At 49.7% G+C, this 14597-nt stretch overlaps 1 protein-coding gene across 1 annotated transcript in view; it reads left to right on the plus strand.

The window, feature by feature from the left end:
* The first annotated feature begins 307 nt into the window (after nt 1-307).
* Nucleotides 308-14597, plus strand: part of CSF1R (colony stimulating factor 1 receptor) — a 19061-nt gene continuing 4771 nt past the window's right edge. Inside the window, exons 1-11 of the mRNA XM_010023960.1 lie at nt 308-356; nt 5127-5372; nt 6190-6474; nt 7010-7146; nt 7948-8093; nt 8835-9071; nt 10091-10206; nt 10452-10572; nt 11250-11440; nt 11986-12098; nt 14114-14240. Coding sequence (XP_010022262.1) covers nt 308-356; nt 5127-5372; nt 6190-6474; nt 7010-7146; nt 7948-8093; nt 8835-9071; nt 10091-10206; nt 10452-10572; nt 11250-11440; nt 11986-12098; nt 14114-14240 — 1768 coding nt within the window. The remainder of the gene's footprint in view (nt 357-5126; nt 5373-6189; nt 6475-7009; nt 7147-7947; nt 8094-8834; nt 9072-10090; nt 10207-10451; nt 10573-11249; nt 11441-11985; nt 12099-14113; nt 14241-14597) is intronic.

Below are 14597 nucleotides of genomic sequence, written 5' to 3' on the forward strand. Positions count from 1 at the left end.
TTGGATAGCAATCTGGGGCTGAACCCCAATTTGAGGCAAGAGAGTGACCCCAACAGTGGCAAGGGACTCACAATGGGGTGTGTGCCTGGCCCCACCTCTGCCCAGGGCTTGTCCCCAGTGACGTCCCAAAGCTCTGCTTGTTTTGTATTTTCCCCCCTCCTGTTTCAAAAACAAACAAAAAAAGGGAATTTCTTCACTTGTGGTCACTCAGAAAGGAGAAGCTCCCACTGGGGACGGAGCCGCTGCTTGAGAGGATCCTCCAGCTGCATCCCTGCTCTGCGCTGGCGGCACCGTGCTCCCTGGGGACATGGGTCCTGCTCTCCTGCTGCTGGTCACCACAGCTGGCATCTGGCGCGGTAGGTCCATTGGCACCCCAAAGCCCTCTGTTGTTTCCATGTCACTCTAGGGCAGTTTTGGGGTGCAGGTGTCTGGTGTGGGTGCTCCATCCATCCTCAGGTGAGGAGGGGTGACAGCCTCTGTGGGGTTGGAGACGGGGCAATGCTGAACTTGGACTAACAGGCACAAAGCTTGGCTCCCAAGTGTGTCTCCCAAAAGCTTGCTGTGGGTTGGGGTGATCTCTGCTTCTGGAGGCTGCTGCATGAAGCAGCCACTGCTGCTGTGAGCAAGCTCAAGGAGCCTTGGCATGGGTAGGGAGCAGGCAGGAGAATGTGTCTTCTCCGTGGCATCACATGGAGAGACACCAGCTTGGCATTTAGTGCAGACTGGGCTGTAGCAGCTTTCTGAAAGTCATCCAGGGCTGGCTTATTGTCACTGTAGAGGGAGGGCAGTGGTGGAAGGAGGGTGTGTTGCTAGTCTGTGTTGGCTCTGAAGCCCAGCTGTGTTGAGGGCTGGCTTATGGCTGTCTGCAGGACTGCCAGGGTAAGACCAAGGGGTATGGAAAGGCGCATGTAGCATAGGAAGAGCCTTGGTGATAGGGAGAAGGGGGAGGGAATCTTCCCACTGTTTGAGTCTGAGCAGGGGTTAGGAGGAAGGAGAGGGTCAGCAGAACGTGTGTCCTGAGGGGACCTCTCTCTGAATAACCCTTTGTCCAAATGGGGCAAGAGCTGGAGATGCTTGGCCTGCAGGTGGAAGAGTTGGAAGCTGTCTGCACCGGCACCTTGGGATGCACTTTGTGCCCAGTTGGAGATGTGTGAGGACTGCTGTTTTCTGGTGGTGCTGGCATACACAGCAGGGCTGTGGAGTGATGGAAACAGAACTTGGGCAGCCAAAAAGGGAAAGGTGAATCTGCCTGGGTTTTGAGGCTGCGGAGATTGCCAAGAGGCAGTAACCCATCAACCTCAAGAAAGAGTCACTAAGCCTGTTCTGAGGTTTCCAACCAAACTGACAAACCAGTATTACTAATCTTACATCTTAAGTGCTGGCAGCCTTTCAAACCTTGTGTGGCTCTTTCCCCTTGAGCTTGCTTGGGGGGACAATGAGACTTTGGTGTGAGATCCCCTTGGAAGGGGGCAGTCTGGGGGGGGAGCTTATCCTTGAGGCACTTCACTGTTTGTATTTTCAGCCCAGGATGTTTGCATCCCACTTCCTGTTGCACTGAATGGTTTTTCACTTCGAGTCATGTCTTTGACATGCTGAGTTTGTCTTTTTCCAGGTCTGCTCTGCTGGGAACTGGGTTATGGAGGCTTCAGGGTTTATAATGTCTTACGTTCATGTGACACCCTGACATGGCAGGCAGTGCCTGGTAAGGGTGTTAGACACACATTTGTCTGAGTACCAGCACTGTTGGCCACCTGCAGCACAAAACTGCATTGTGCCAGGGTTGTCCAAAGCAACAGCCTCAAGCTGGAGTCAGAGCCTGGCTTCCTTCTGCTCTTGGATTGCAAGTGCATCTTCTGAGAGTACCAGGGCTGATGTGGTATATGTCATGGTGTGACCACCTATCATACCAGTGGGCTTTTGCTGAGGGGAGTGTCAGGGGCTCAAATACCAGATTCAGATTGTCAAGGTTTAATCAGATCAAGCAGAAGACAGGTTTGAAACCCAATCAGCTCACATCTGTGGGTTTGGCCATCTTGAGAGGCCTTCCTGGGGCTTCTTTTGTTTTCTTATTGTGGGAGATTTAAACTTCCGAGGTAGAAACCCCAAGCACACGTGATGAGCACCCTTTTCCCTATGCCCTGCCTCACAGACAGTGTAGGCAATTCTAGGGAAGGTGACCTCAAACCAAGCTTTGACTTGCTATCATTGAGCGGGGGGAGCAAGGAGAGCTCATGCCTGGTATGGGTCCCTCCCAGGGCCAGGCCTTAGCTCAGTTATCCCCTAGGTCAAGTCAAGGTCCAGATGACTGGCTTCTTGGCTTCTGTGATAAGGCTCTTGAGCATCTCTGTTACCAGCCTTCTCTTCTTCACCATTTCCAAACCCTCAGCAGAGGAAAGTAATGTTTTGGCTGGCATTGGAGAGGCAGGGATGGAGCCTGCAGCTGTAATTAGAGGTCACAGTTACACAACCCAAGTGTGGTAAAACCATTGGCCAGCAGTTCCTGGCAATGCTGCGGAAGCTGCTGGAGAGCAGCAGAGAGACATCCTTGGGCTTCATGCAAGATTGCACAGTGGTCAGCAGGGAGAGAGCCTGCCCAGCAGCACTGCTTCCCCATTCTGGAAAAGGACCTGCTGGTCTGGCTTATCCCCCAGCTCACACAAAGGAGTGGATGCTTGGGTGGCCTTTACCTGCATTTAATGTCTCCGCTCTGCCTGTCCTCCACTTGTGTGGTGGTTGTGCTATTGACAGCAGTCCCCAGTGACAGCCTGAAGGCTGCTGGATTCTTCACAGTTACGGAGAACACCTACTCTGACCCTTTTCTGGCTGCAGTGTCTCAGTGGAGGATGATGACAACAAGGATGCAGAGTGATGTGACTCTTGGTTTTTTTCCTGTTGTCCTGGTGTGGCCACACGAAGGAACAATTAGAACATGGTCTCTCCTCCCTGGACCAGTTTGAATGCAGCTCTGAGCCAAAGAGCTTGTGTACCCCATGAAATGATGCTGAAGCCTTGGATGTGGAGGGATAGCTAAAGCAGAGTAGGTGAGGGAAGTGCCAGAGTTAAAGCAGCAGAGATGTGTCAAGCCCTGCTAGAAAATGCAGCTTAGCAGAAAGGGAGGAATATTGTACTCCATCTATGTGGAAAATGTGGTTTTGCAAAGGATGCTGGGATATGTTCTTCTCCACTTTGGGAATAAATGAGGCTTTTCCTCTTTCCACAGAAAGATAAAAACATCACACACAAAACCCCAACAGAGATAAAATGTCAAATATTCCATGCTCTGAAGCTCCATGTCCTCTGCTGCTTCCCACAGGGCCAGTCAATTTGATCCAGGCCTTGTCTGGGTTTCCCCTGGGCAACTATATCATTGTCACGCACCAGAAACTCTCTCCAGAGCCTTGAGTCTCATGTTCTCAGCCTCTTGTTGAATGGAGGGAGGCACCCATCCAAGACTGCTTAAATGATGCTTTTGAGTTCTGATGGATGGGGTCTGGTGTTACAGCTCTGAGCACAGCTGGAAACACAGGACACATTTATACCTTGGACAAAGTGTTGCTCACCACATGAGCTTTAAGCAGGGGTGGATGCTGCTTCTGCTGGTGTGTAACAGGGACAGTATCTAAGACAGCACCTGAGAACGGATTCGCTTTGAACTGTCTTTGCTACCCATTGCCATAAGCAGCCTTCTCTTCTCCCTGCAACAAGGACTGTAACATCTGACTACTACTCCCTTTTCTATTGAAGGAGCATATATGAGTGCAGCTGGATTAATGGTGCCATTATAGGGTGCTTTGCCCTCTCCCACCTCCTGATGAGTTAGGGTTTTAATGTTCATTTAGACTTCAGATCATTCAACTTAAGAGCTCCTATGGGTCCAGAGCAGTCTTCTACAGAGTTCAAGGCATCACAAGACAAAACCCAGCCCCTGTTTCTGCTGCCACCTCCCCAGAGGAGCACCACCTGCAGTAACATCCTCTACAAAGAGCATCGGCTTGATAAACTGGGCAGCTACCTTTATACTTGGTATTACTTGAACCTCGGTGTGTGTCCCTTTAAGCTGTGCGGATGCATTAACGACTGGGAAGGAAAGCAGAAGTGGGAGGATAGCCCTGGATAGGGGCTGGAGGGGGGTGCAGAGCCCCTCGAGCACAGATAGCCCTTTGCAATGTGTTTCCTGTCCTCCCGAAGGCCTGCCATGGGGGTGGCAGTACCGCTTCTTCCCCAGCCCCGCGGCACTGATTCATTTCTCACTTCCCCCCACCCTAAATATAGGTGGTGACTCAAAGAACTCGCTGACACGGCAAAACAGGGGGACATTGAGGTTTAAAGTGGGACCCTGGTTCCCCTTTATCCAGCCAGCAGAGAAGCCATCTTCAATGCAGAGATGGCATCGGAAACCCAGCTGGGCTGCGATGCCAGTGTCAGCTTGGCCTGGGGTGCTGTATCTACAGCTGCAGCTGTGGGCTTTCATGAGCTGTTTAACTTTCCTGTGCCTCAGTTTCCCACCTCCAAGTATGATAATAATAATGCTGACTCACTTCATAATGTTTTGGTAGAATCTGGGAGGAGAATGCACTGTGTGGCTCTATGATAAGGCATAAGCAGATGTCTTCAAAATCCAGTACCTGGCAACTAAAAAGCCAGTGCAATGGTATACACTGATGACCTGCTCTGCAGAAGCTTTCCAGGTCTGTTTGAGCTCATCACAGCACCCAAGCAAGAAAGCCCAGTTCCTCCACAGACTTGACTTAAATGGTGCTATGGCCTAACCAAGTTCATATAGTAGCTCCAGCTCTGACACAAAAGGAAAACTGTTCTAAGTGGAAAAACCCAACAGAAAAAATTTGCAAGCTAGCATCAGACCTTATCAGCTCCAGATGATTGTTTTTCTCAACCCAGTACTCAAAATGTCCATATGTGGGGGTTCCTGTCTTCCCTGGAATTCATTCCTTGGAGTATCAGGCTGTATGTGTCTAGTGGATACAGAATGAAGTGATGACAGCCAGTCTGAATCCCAAGCTCAGCCTCCTCCTGATGCTGAGCTTCTCCATAGTCAGTAGTGTGAACTCCAGAAGAGCGCCTTTAGGGATCATTTCGCATCCTTACTCTTTCTCTTTCCTTCTTAGGCTCAGCATCCCCGGTGATCAGTCCTGACGCCCCTGCTCTGGTTGTCAGCGCGGGTGATCCGGTCACCTTGCGCTGCTCAGGGAAGTCCAAAGTTGAATGGCAAACCAAAAAGGATGTATTCAGCAACCACACCAGCAGCACGCTCAGTATTCCCAAGACCACTTACAGGGATACAGGCACCTACGTGTGTGTTTATGCCAACAGCAGCAACAAGGGCATTGCAACTGTGCATCTGTTCGTGCGAGGTAACCATGTTTCCCTATTCACACCCTTGCTTGCAGAAGAGCCTCCTTCCAGAGTTCATGGCCATTACAAAGGTCCCTTCTATGGCTGTGGTTGTGTGCATGTTTGGGGACCAGTGCAGGCTCCTTGTGGGGCAATGGCTCATCCACCACCACGTAAACCCACATAAAATGGGGCCTGGGGCTGAAGCACTGGGGCAGAGTACAGAGCTGCGTTTCATGCAGGTGTGGGAATGCCCTGGACTTCTCCCTCTATTTAGCTTGGCTTCCGTTCCTGAAAAACCAGGGATGAAAGTCTGTTTGGTGTTGTAATCTAACCAGATCTTTGGTGAGATCTGGAAATCGGAGAACCTTGTTGCCAGTACCCCAGATAAGAGAGGTTATCGCATGAATCACATCCTTACAACATGACCTGAAATCTAAATATTCTTTTACCCCAGAAGAAGTTGTGCTGTGGTAGCTCCATCACTTGAGCTGACCTCTTCCCTTGTACCAGAGATACTGTCCTGGGCAGGGAAACTGTAGGTCTGATAACTAAAACTAACACCATGGTAAAGAGTTTAGTTGGAGGTAAGCATACTCCTCAGGCTCTCTTGCCTGTGTACATTTGTGAGTTGATTGCTGTGCTCTCCTGAAATGCCTTAGCTGAAATTGGGCTTGTCGTGTGAGTTTTTGGAGGCTGAGTCAGGCAGGCATTGAGCAGGGCTGCCCCAGCATCGAACTCCCACTGGGCAGCAGTGCTGGAGACTTGCCTTTGCTGGAATGTGTTTCTGATGTGTTTTCTGATCCCATTCCCTGGCCTACCTTGCCTCCTTCACAGATCCCAATAATGTGTGGTACACACCGACTTTCCGGGTCGGTGTGACCAGGGGTGGTAATGCTGAGCTGCCCTGTCTCATCACGGCCCCCGAGTATGGATCCAGTGTGACTCTGGTAGCGGATGGTGGCTCCCATCTCCCACCCGGGACCAACTATTCTTTCAGCACCGAGAAAGGAATGACACTGTACAACGTGCAAAGCAAGCAGAAGGGCTTTTACAGATGCCAAGCAGTGATAAATGGAAAAGTTGAGAAGTCATCAAGAATTAGACTGCTTGTGGAAGAAGGTAAAGGCTTGCTGGTGTCCTCAGGGAGACAGCATTAGCTAAGCTGGCCACAGTAGATAGTTAAGGAAAAGCTCCAAGCCAGCGGCAGGAAAGACCTTCTGAACCTGCAGACTTTAAAGGGTATTTAATGAAGGCAAAATTCCATCAGCTCCTGGCAAATTGGCTCCTTCAGGTGGGTCTCACTCAGCAGTGTTCAAATCTTTGCAGGTGTTATCACAGAACAGATTAAAAAGTCCACCTCTCTCCCTGATGTTCTGCAAGTCCTCAGGTCCTGATGCTGAGGACATACTTATGTCAGAAGGTTCCTCTTCCCTTTCAACCCACAATGCTGACTGCTGTGCTCTCCCCTACCTGCAGTGCTCCTCATAGATACATGCACTAGAGGGCTAATGATTGCCAGGGAAGGAGAAGGCCGGGGGTAAAGAGACTGAAGAGGATGGAAAGGAAAAAGTAGCCGGGCCCTAGGGAGTCTCAAAAGCACTCGGGGTCTTTGGACCAGCTGATGTTGAATCTCCTTCTGCTTGCCTTTGTGTAGCTCTGGAGAAGCCTGTATCGGTGATGATGGACCCTATAGACCACGTGCGAATCGTGGGTGAACCTTTCAGAGTCACTTGCAGAATAACTGCTCCTTCCCACAAGTATGACGTCAGATGGGTGACAGCAGCAAAGAACGTAAGTTGTGGAGCTTCACAGGGGTTTAGGGCTTTCCTGGAGACTGGGAGATGTAAGAACTACTCAGACCCAAGTCACCTGCAGCATTTTTGAGCTGCCCAGCCAAAGCAGCTATTCAAACAAGCTGTAGAAAAATGAATATGAATGTGTCATCCTTTCCTTGGGATGACACAAGGTTAGGAAATTCCTGCCCATTGTTTTTTGTCAGGATCTTGCTGCTAGAGAGAAGGAACGTGTATTGTTTCAGGTGAGTTCATTGAGCAGGAGCCACACTACCTACTAAGGTGACATTTCTCCAGCCAGCACTTCCAGGGCTTACGAAGTAACAAACATGTTCAGGGGACACAATTCCCCATAGGAAAAATATGGGTGATGAAAGGGAATGCAGTCCAGAATATCTGTGATGCTGACTTTTAACTGCTAGATGGTTAGAGGAGGTTTGCTAGAAGTCCTTATTATTTCTATGACAAGGCATAGATATAATTCCTGTCCTGATAAAGACATCCGATGTCTTTATTAAGGAGTTGAAATAACATACAAGGTAGGTTTGGATCACACAATGTAAGGCCAGCCTGCAGTCGAAAGGCTGGCAACAGCTATTATAACCCTAACTGCTGTGGAATATCTGCCCCGAATACTTCAGTTTAATATGCCTCTTGGTCTCCACCCAGACGACTTTCACTGGCAGAGGCTCCATAACAAAGCTCAGTAGCCCAGAACAAGATGGGGTGGGTCATAAATATTCAGTTCCATCCTCTGTCCCTCCAAGAAAGTGCCTGATGTTCCCTCCCTGCCTGACAGGTCTCGACAGTTCAGAATCGTAGCTTTGAGAATGAGAACTACTTCATCAGTGATGTCCTGTCCGTTTCAGCGGTGACCATGGAAGACAGTGGGAAGTACACGTGCATAGCTAACAATTCAGCAGGGGTCAGGAATACAGGTAGTAGGTGAGTGCCTTGAGTATTTGCTCATTCTCCTCCATCATGTTTTGTTGTTGGAAACATCATTCTTGCTTGTGCCTGAGAACTGTGGAGTTACTGGGAAAAGAGCTGGTGTTCCTTTCATAACTGGAGGGCCAGGAGGATATTTTTTTGGATTCTGGGTGACAGATCTGAAACTTTGCTCAGTTTCTGTGTGTTTATAAAGATCTTTAAAACAAAAAGAATGGGGCAAGGTAATGCTGAAGACCAGGAAAGTCTGGCTAGAAGGAAGGACAAGCCACGTGGGCAGAGTATGGATCTTTGTCTCTTTCAGTAACAGATCCACATAAGAGGATTCAGGTATATTATACACTTGTATATATATATACTTCAAGATGGAAAACTCATCCTTGCTCACAGGCTTAAGTTTGCTGATGACCCAAAGCCACTGCATACCATGGCTTAGAAAGTGTTTGGTCTGCTTCCAAGTGAGAAGCCAGGAGTTTAGCTTCTACAGATGGTCAGGAGATAGTTTTAGCCTCATCACTTACTAGGATAAGGCATGTAAAACCTCTTTCCCCATTCATTAAGATTTCCTACCTCTCCTCAGGCAGAGTGTAATCCAAGCTGCCATCACAAAGCAGCAACTTACAAGTACTCCTCTAGCGATGTGGTCTGTGTAATGCCTCATTCCCCCTGCAGTCTCCCTGCTGAAGCTGCCCTTTCCAATAATGGTCCATTTATGAAGCTGGTATGAGCTTATTTCAGGTCTCTGGACATGCCTGCTGATGGCAACGCTCTCTTCCATCCTGCAGAGAGAGGTTACGTGTTCCTCACCCCACTGCAAGCCACCAGCCAGGAGGTTGCTTTGGGAGAGAGTCTGATGCTGCAGGTCCAGATTGCGGCTTACCCAAAACTTCTCTACTGGCGCTGGGAGCACACAAACCCCTTGAAGAACACTGAGAGCACCACATTCCAAGGCCAGATGATCCCTGGAAACAACTGGTATGTGCCTTCTGGCTTATACACTGACCATGGCATGTTTCCAACAACACTTTTCTTGTGAGACAGGCAGACCCCATGTACTAGCTGACAGAACACTCTGGTTTTAAGGAGGGGAACTGTTCTGCCTCTCTGTCTTCTCTTTCCAATATTATTAGCAAACCACAGCGAGCAGGTCTGATCAGGTCAAGGAGGACGCACCTCTATCTAACTTGGTGGCCTTCTCTTCAGAAAACCTTATGGAAATCAGATCACATTTGTGGTCTGGTTGTTCAAATTCATGCTCTCCTTGCAGGAAGAAACTGCAGGGGTGAATGAACATTACAAAACACTGCAGCCCTTGCTGCTCCTCAGACCTGTCCCATGCTCTGAGGTCTGGACAGTGTATGTATCCACCGGCACTGTACACCCATGTCAAGAGGAGCCACAGACCCATATACCTAATGGAGGGCACAGGCCTGCTCTTCCAAAGCCTCCAGCCAACTGAGGCCAAAAGGCGGCCGAAAGAAAGGGAATAATTCCCCTTTCATTTTCTTAGAAAATCAAAATAATCCACAAGAGGAACTGTGCCACTCAACAAGCATGATGGCTTTAGGGCAAACCATTTCTTGCTTTGGGGTCTGAGAAATGGGCTGGGGCAGAATGGAGTGGGGACTGGGGACCATGACTTGGTGGGCTAAGAAATGGAATAACTCATTCCGTCAAAGGCAGGAGGACTAGCATCCTCTGGGCCTTCAAAGGTGATGATTTAGGTGTTAAACTCTTCTTTCTCAGCATTCACCCACCCGCAGCCTTTCAGAAGTTCTGTGCACTTGGTGGCAAAAGGTCTTTCCTCTAAGGAAGATCAGACCTTTCCTGCTTCCCCCGCAGAATCGGCTAGCAAGGGCTGGGATCAGTGCTGGGAAGCATTCACCCACTCCAGGGCATGGGAAGCAGCAACATCTCACCGAGCAAAGACTGTGTGAGTGCCTCGGTTTCATCAGCACAGCCTTCTTCATGGTGTTTACTCTCTGTGTGAGCAGGTATAACAACACGCTCTTCCTGAACCGCCTGCAGGAAGGAGAGGGAGGTCTCTACACATTTTATGCCATCAATAATGAGACCAATGCATCAGTTACCTTCAGTATATCTGTGAAATGTAAGTGCTTGGCATTGCTCTTCTTTCATTCTGCTTGCGCTGGGGCTGCTGCCCAGCTGGCAGCAAGTAGGATGCACTACCAGGGTGCTTGCAGCCCAGTGCCCACAGGACACACAGCCCAAACCTACACATAGCACAGGGCTTCCTGGTGTTTTATAGCTGCACGCATGGAAAGTAAATCAGAGCACAGAGAACGTGCTCTTCCTCTGGTCATAGCATTCACTGTTTATGTGCCTTCCCAACAGCTCCTCCAAGGTTCTGCAAAATCAGAGTGGCAGCCAATGACTCCAGCATCCTTCAGTGCATGGCCATCAGCTACCCTGCCCCACGCATCGAGTGGTACCAGTGCCCCATTCACTCTGACAGGTAAGAAATGCCCAGGAGACCGAGCATCTCCAGGGCATACACTTTCTCTTGCTATGCTGGCATTCTCTGAGCACCACCATGTAGGCTTCCTTACAGCAGAGCCTGTTCCGTAACAGCAACAGGGATGTTGCCCTGCTAAAGAAAGAGGTTCCTGAGGACTGTCTGAGGAGAGAGGCAGGCACTATTCCTATGAAGTCCTGACCTTCACAAGTTCAACCACCTGTGATTCATATTCTCCCAATGCTTTTCTGAGGAACTTGTGGATCCCTTGGAGAAGTGCCCTGGTCTGTGTTGCCACAGAGCTACATCCTGGCTGGTCACACTCATCTTTCTGAGGCCTCCACAGGTTTGAGGCTCCACAGAGCACAGGTTTACTGAGCTACAGTGTGATGGAGGCAACAGCAGCTGCCTGGATGGGGGTTGCTGTGTCTCACACCCATTCAAGGAAGGAAGTGCTGCCAGAACACAGCTGTAGCCACATAAAGGCAGTTAAGGCTCTGTCTATACAGAGCTTTGATGTTCAGGAACAGATCTTTAACTGGGCAGAGTAATGTCTCATAGAGCTGCAAACGTTAATTCCCTGTGTCTCCTCTCTAGTCTGATACAGGCACCATTTCACTTAGGAGCAACTGCGCTGCAGAGGAACACTCATTCTCTCCCGCTTGGTATCTCTGCAGATACAGTGAGGACTATAGGCTGCTACTGAACGACTCCAGTCCCCAGGTGGTGAATGTGTTGCCTTTCCGAGAGGTGGAAGTGGAGAGCATCATCCCCTTCCAGGAGCTGGGTGCCAACTTCACCTTCTGCTGTATGGCCATTAACAGAGAGGGGAACGCTTCTGACATGTTTCACTCACTCACCGTCACCAGTAAGATACAAACTGGTAGCTTGGCAGAGTGGGGAAGGATTTGGGGGCTTTTGAGGACCTATCTTCCTATACATACATTCCTATTGTCTTGCATGAGAAGTGGAATAGGTTCCACAAGCCCTCTATCCTCCCAGGAGAGGGGAGGCTTTGGCATTTGTCAGTCCTGGGAGCCATGTGGGAATTGCTGGCTGGGCATACACACCTTATAACTGCAGGACCCAGCTCCAGAGTGCAGAAGCTGTTGCTCAGCCCACTGGAGTCCAGGGGTTGCATCTTTTGATGGGACTGTTCTTGCTGCACCAATCTTGGTTCTCACTCAGTCTGACCAGTTCCTGGTGCTGTTTGTGTGGAAATTGGGTGCATGGGGGGAGCCATTGCAGCTTTAAGTTTGGCATCAAGAACCTCTCTTAGTTCCCAGCAGCATTTTTGGGTGTCTCTGAGGCCAGTGCTTGGTTGTGTTGCATACAGGGGAAGCTTAAGTGATCAGCTGGGCAGAAGGACTGAAATAAGAGTGTTTTACTCATTCCTGTGTTCTTCTCCTCCAGGAAGCGTCATGGCCCCCCCAAATAAGCTCTTCAGCCCCATTCTCTCCACCTGCATTGGCACATCAGTCCTGCTGCTCCTCCTACTGCTCTTCCTCCTCTACAAGTACCACCAGGTCAGATTCTCTGTTGTTTAGCAAGGGCTGCCCAGCCTCTGCTGGCAGCCACAGGCAGGGAGCATTCAGCCTGGATGGAGGCACCAGGCAACCAACCTCCTTCATCTCCATTGCCTTCCAACCTCCCCCAGGAGTTTTCTGCAGCAGGGCAAGGCTCCTGCACCACACTCGGTGTGTTCACATATCTCCCACCCTGGTACCTCAGCCCAGAGGTCAATGTGGCTGTTTCTTGCTGTCAAAGATGCTTATTCTGTGCTGTCAGTTTGCTCTGGTCACCTGAATCCACAGGCTGAATTACAGAGGGGAAAAAGTGGTTTGCAGCTTGCATCTACTTTTTATTCTCATCCCTGCTTTATGCAACATTGTCTTTATGCGGGAACAAGATGATGTTAGAAGGCGTTTGTCTCCAGGAAGACTTGGTCACTATTTTTACACAAGAACCTGCCCCATTTTGTCTGCAAGACTCATTTTCAGCATTTGGATTCTTCATCTTGGTTGTTTCCATAAACTGTACCAGTCATCAGCCACCTCTGCTCTATCAGTGGGTGACAATCTCCTGGTTCTCAGCTCTTCCTTTTGGCACTCTTCCTTTGACAGCCTATCGAGGCTGCAGATTTCACAGCAAAGTTCTGGTGCTGGTTGTCAGAATATCCAACAGAGCCCTCTCCCAAACACCTACAGCTTTGCAGGCAGAGCTGTATTTGGCCAGTAGTCCAGAGAGATGAAGCGTGGATTGATGTGCAAGTACAGCTCTAAGAAATAGCTTTTAGGAAGGTCTTGCAAGCCCAAGAGAAGCAGGACGTGTTTATAAATAACCTTGCCTATCTCAAGCCATGGGCTTGTTGAGCCATGGCTGATTGCTGCAGTGCTCTAGGTGAATTGTGAAGCAGAAAACAGCAATGCCCACCCTCTGGGAGCAGACAACAGCAAATACACTGAGTGCATGTGGCGTCTTTTATAAGGGATATCCACCAGAAACTGTGCTGCTTGGAGCATCCTGTCTGAGCCTTTTTCAGCAGCCTGCATGGGCGAGGATGTTCAGCTCTCAGGCAATGAAAAAAGAAGGAATGTGGGGGAGAAAACAAACAGATGCTTTGCATCAAAACTGCAGATCTGTTTGATTCAGTTATGGTGCCTCATGCCTGTGCTAACCCAGCTTTGAGCATGTGCTCATACACTGCATCCTTCTCTGCAGCTATGCAGGGGAAGCGGTGAGAAGCATTCCAGCACACACCTCCTGGTAGCTGGGACATGAGGCAATTCATCACAGCCGTGGTCACTCCATCCTGTGTCTGCCTTGATGGATCTGAGGCTGCCTTTACCACACTGGGGTGCAGGTCCTTGCTTGTCTCCTTGGACAGGAGCAAAGGTCATACACAGTATTCTCATGTCAAGCTATCTCACTGTCTGTATTTGTGCTCCAGACTGGTTCACAAGCCCTTTCAACACGAATGACAACCCCCAGCACAAGCTGGCAACTGCCTCTGCTCACGGGCTCCAGCCTCGCTTCTCTCTGCCTTGCTGGGTTACTTCTGATGTGAGATTCATGGGAAAGAGAAGAAATTCTTACTTCTCTTTCTCCATTTCTTTTTTTCCCCTGTGAGGAAAGTGGGGCTGGGCCAGCTCCACTGTTCTGCTGCGCTCAGCAGCACAGGGTACCAAGGAAGGAGACACAGTGAGGACATCTCCCTCCAGTGTCAGCTGGGTGCTGTCAGACACCAGCCTGGTGGAACATGCTGGGTCTCCCAGCTCTGCCATCCCAAGTGAGGGCAAAAGGCTACATTAAGTGAAAGAGTCAAGAGAGCCTCCTGCAGTCATGGGTCATGACTTGGAGGGACTTTTTAATAGCAAAGGGACCGGGCTGTCCAGGAAGATGCTCTCTCACTGAGTCCAGGTTCAAAGCAAGAAGCCTGTCTTCCCTCTATGCCTGCAGGGTGAGAGCTAGACTGCATGCTGGGGCTGGGGAACCCTTGGGACTTGAGGAACATTGAGTAACTAGAGTCTCTTCCTTACAGAAACCCAAGTACCAGGTGCGGTGGAAGATCATTGAAGCCTGCGAAGGGAATAACTACATCTTTATCGATCCCACTCAGCTGCCGTACAATGAGAAATGGGAGTTTCCCAGGAATAACCTCCAGTTTGGTAAGAAACCTCCCTTGCTGCTTGCTTGGTGGCATGCAGCTCATCACAGAGCTGAAATGCTCCAAGGGACAGAGCCAAAGCAACGGGGCAATATCCAAAGCTGCATACAGGTGTTACAGCAATGTCCTTAACCAGGCCATGCTGTCCTCTTCCACACAAGGTGGCAATTTTTATGGTACAACCTCCCTCCATTTCTCTGAGGAAGGTTCAGAGAATCATGTCCCTCCTCTGGCATAAAGCTGGTGAGCCCATGGTTGGACATGGCCTCTTTTGTACCGTCTTTGCTCACAGTAGAGTTCCCCTCAGATGTTAACCAGCTCCTGACTAAGGGATGTGTCATCTCGTCTGGGCTCAGCA

The sequence above is a fragment of the Nestor notabilis genome, unplaced genomic scaffold, assembly GCF_000696875.1.
Source record: "Nestor notabilis isolate BGI_N333 unplaced genomic scaffold, ASM69687v1 scaffold8731, whole genome shotgun sequence".
Taxonomy (NCBI): Eukaryota; Metazoa; Chordata; class Aves; order Psittaciformes; family Psittacidae; genus Nestor; species Nestor notabilis.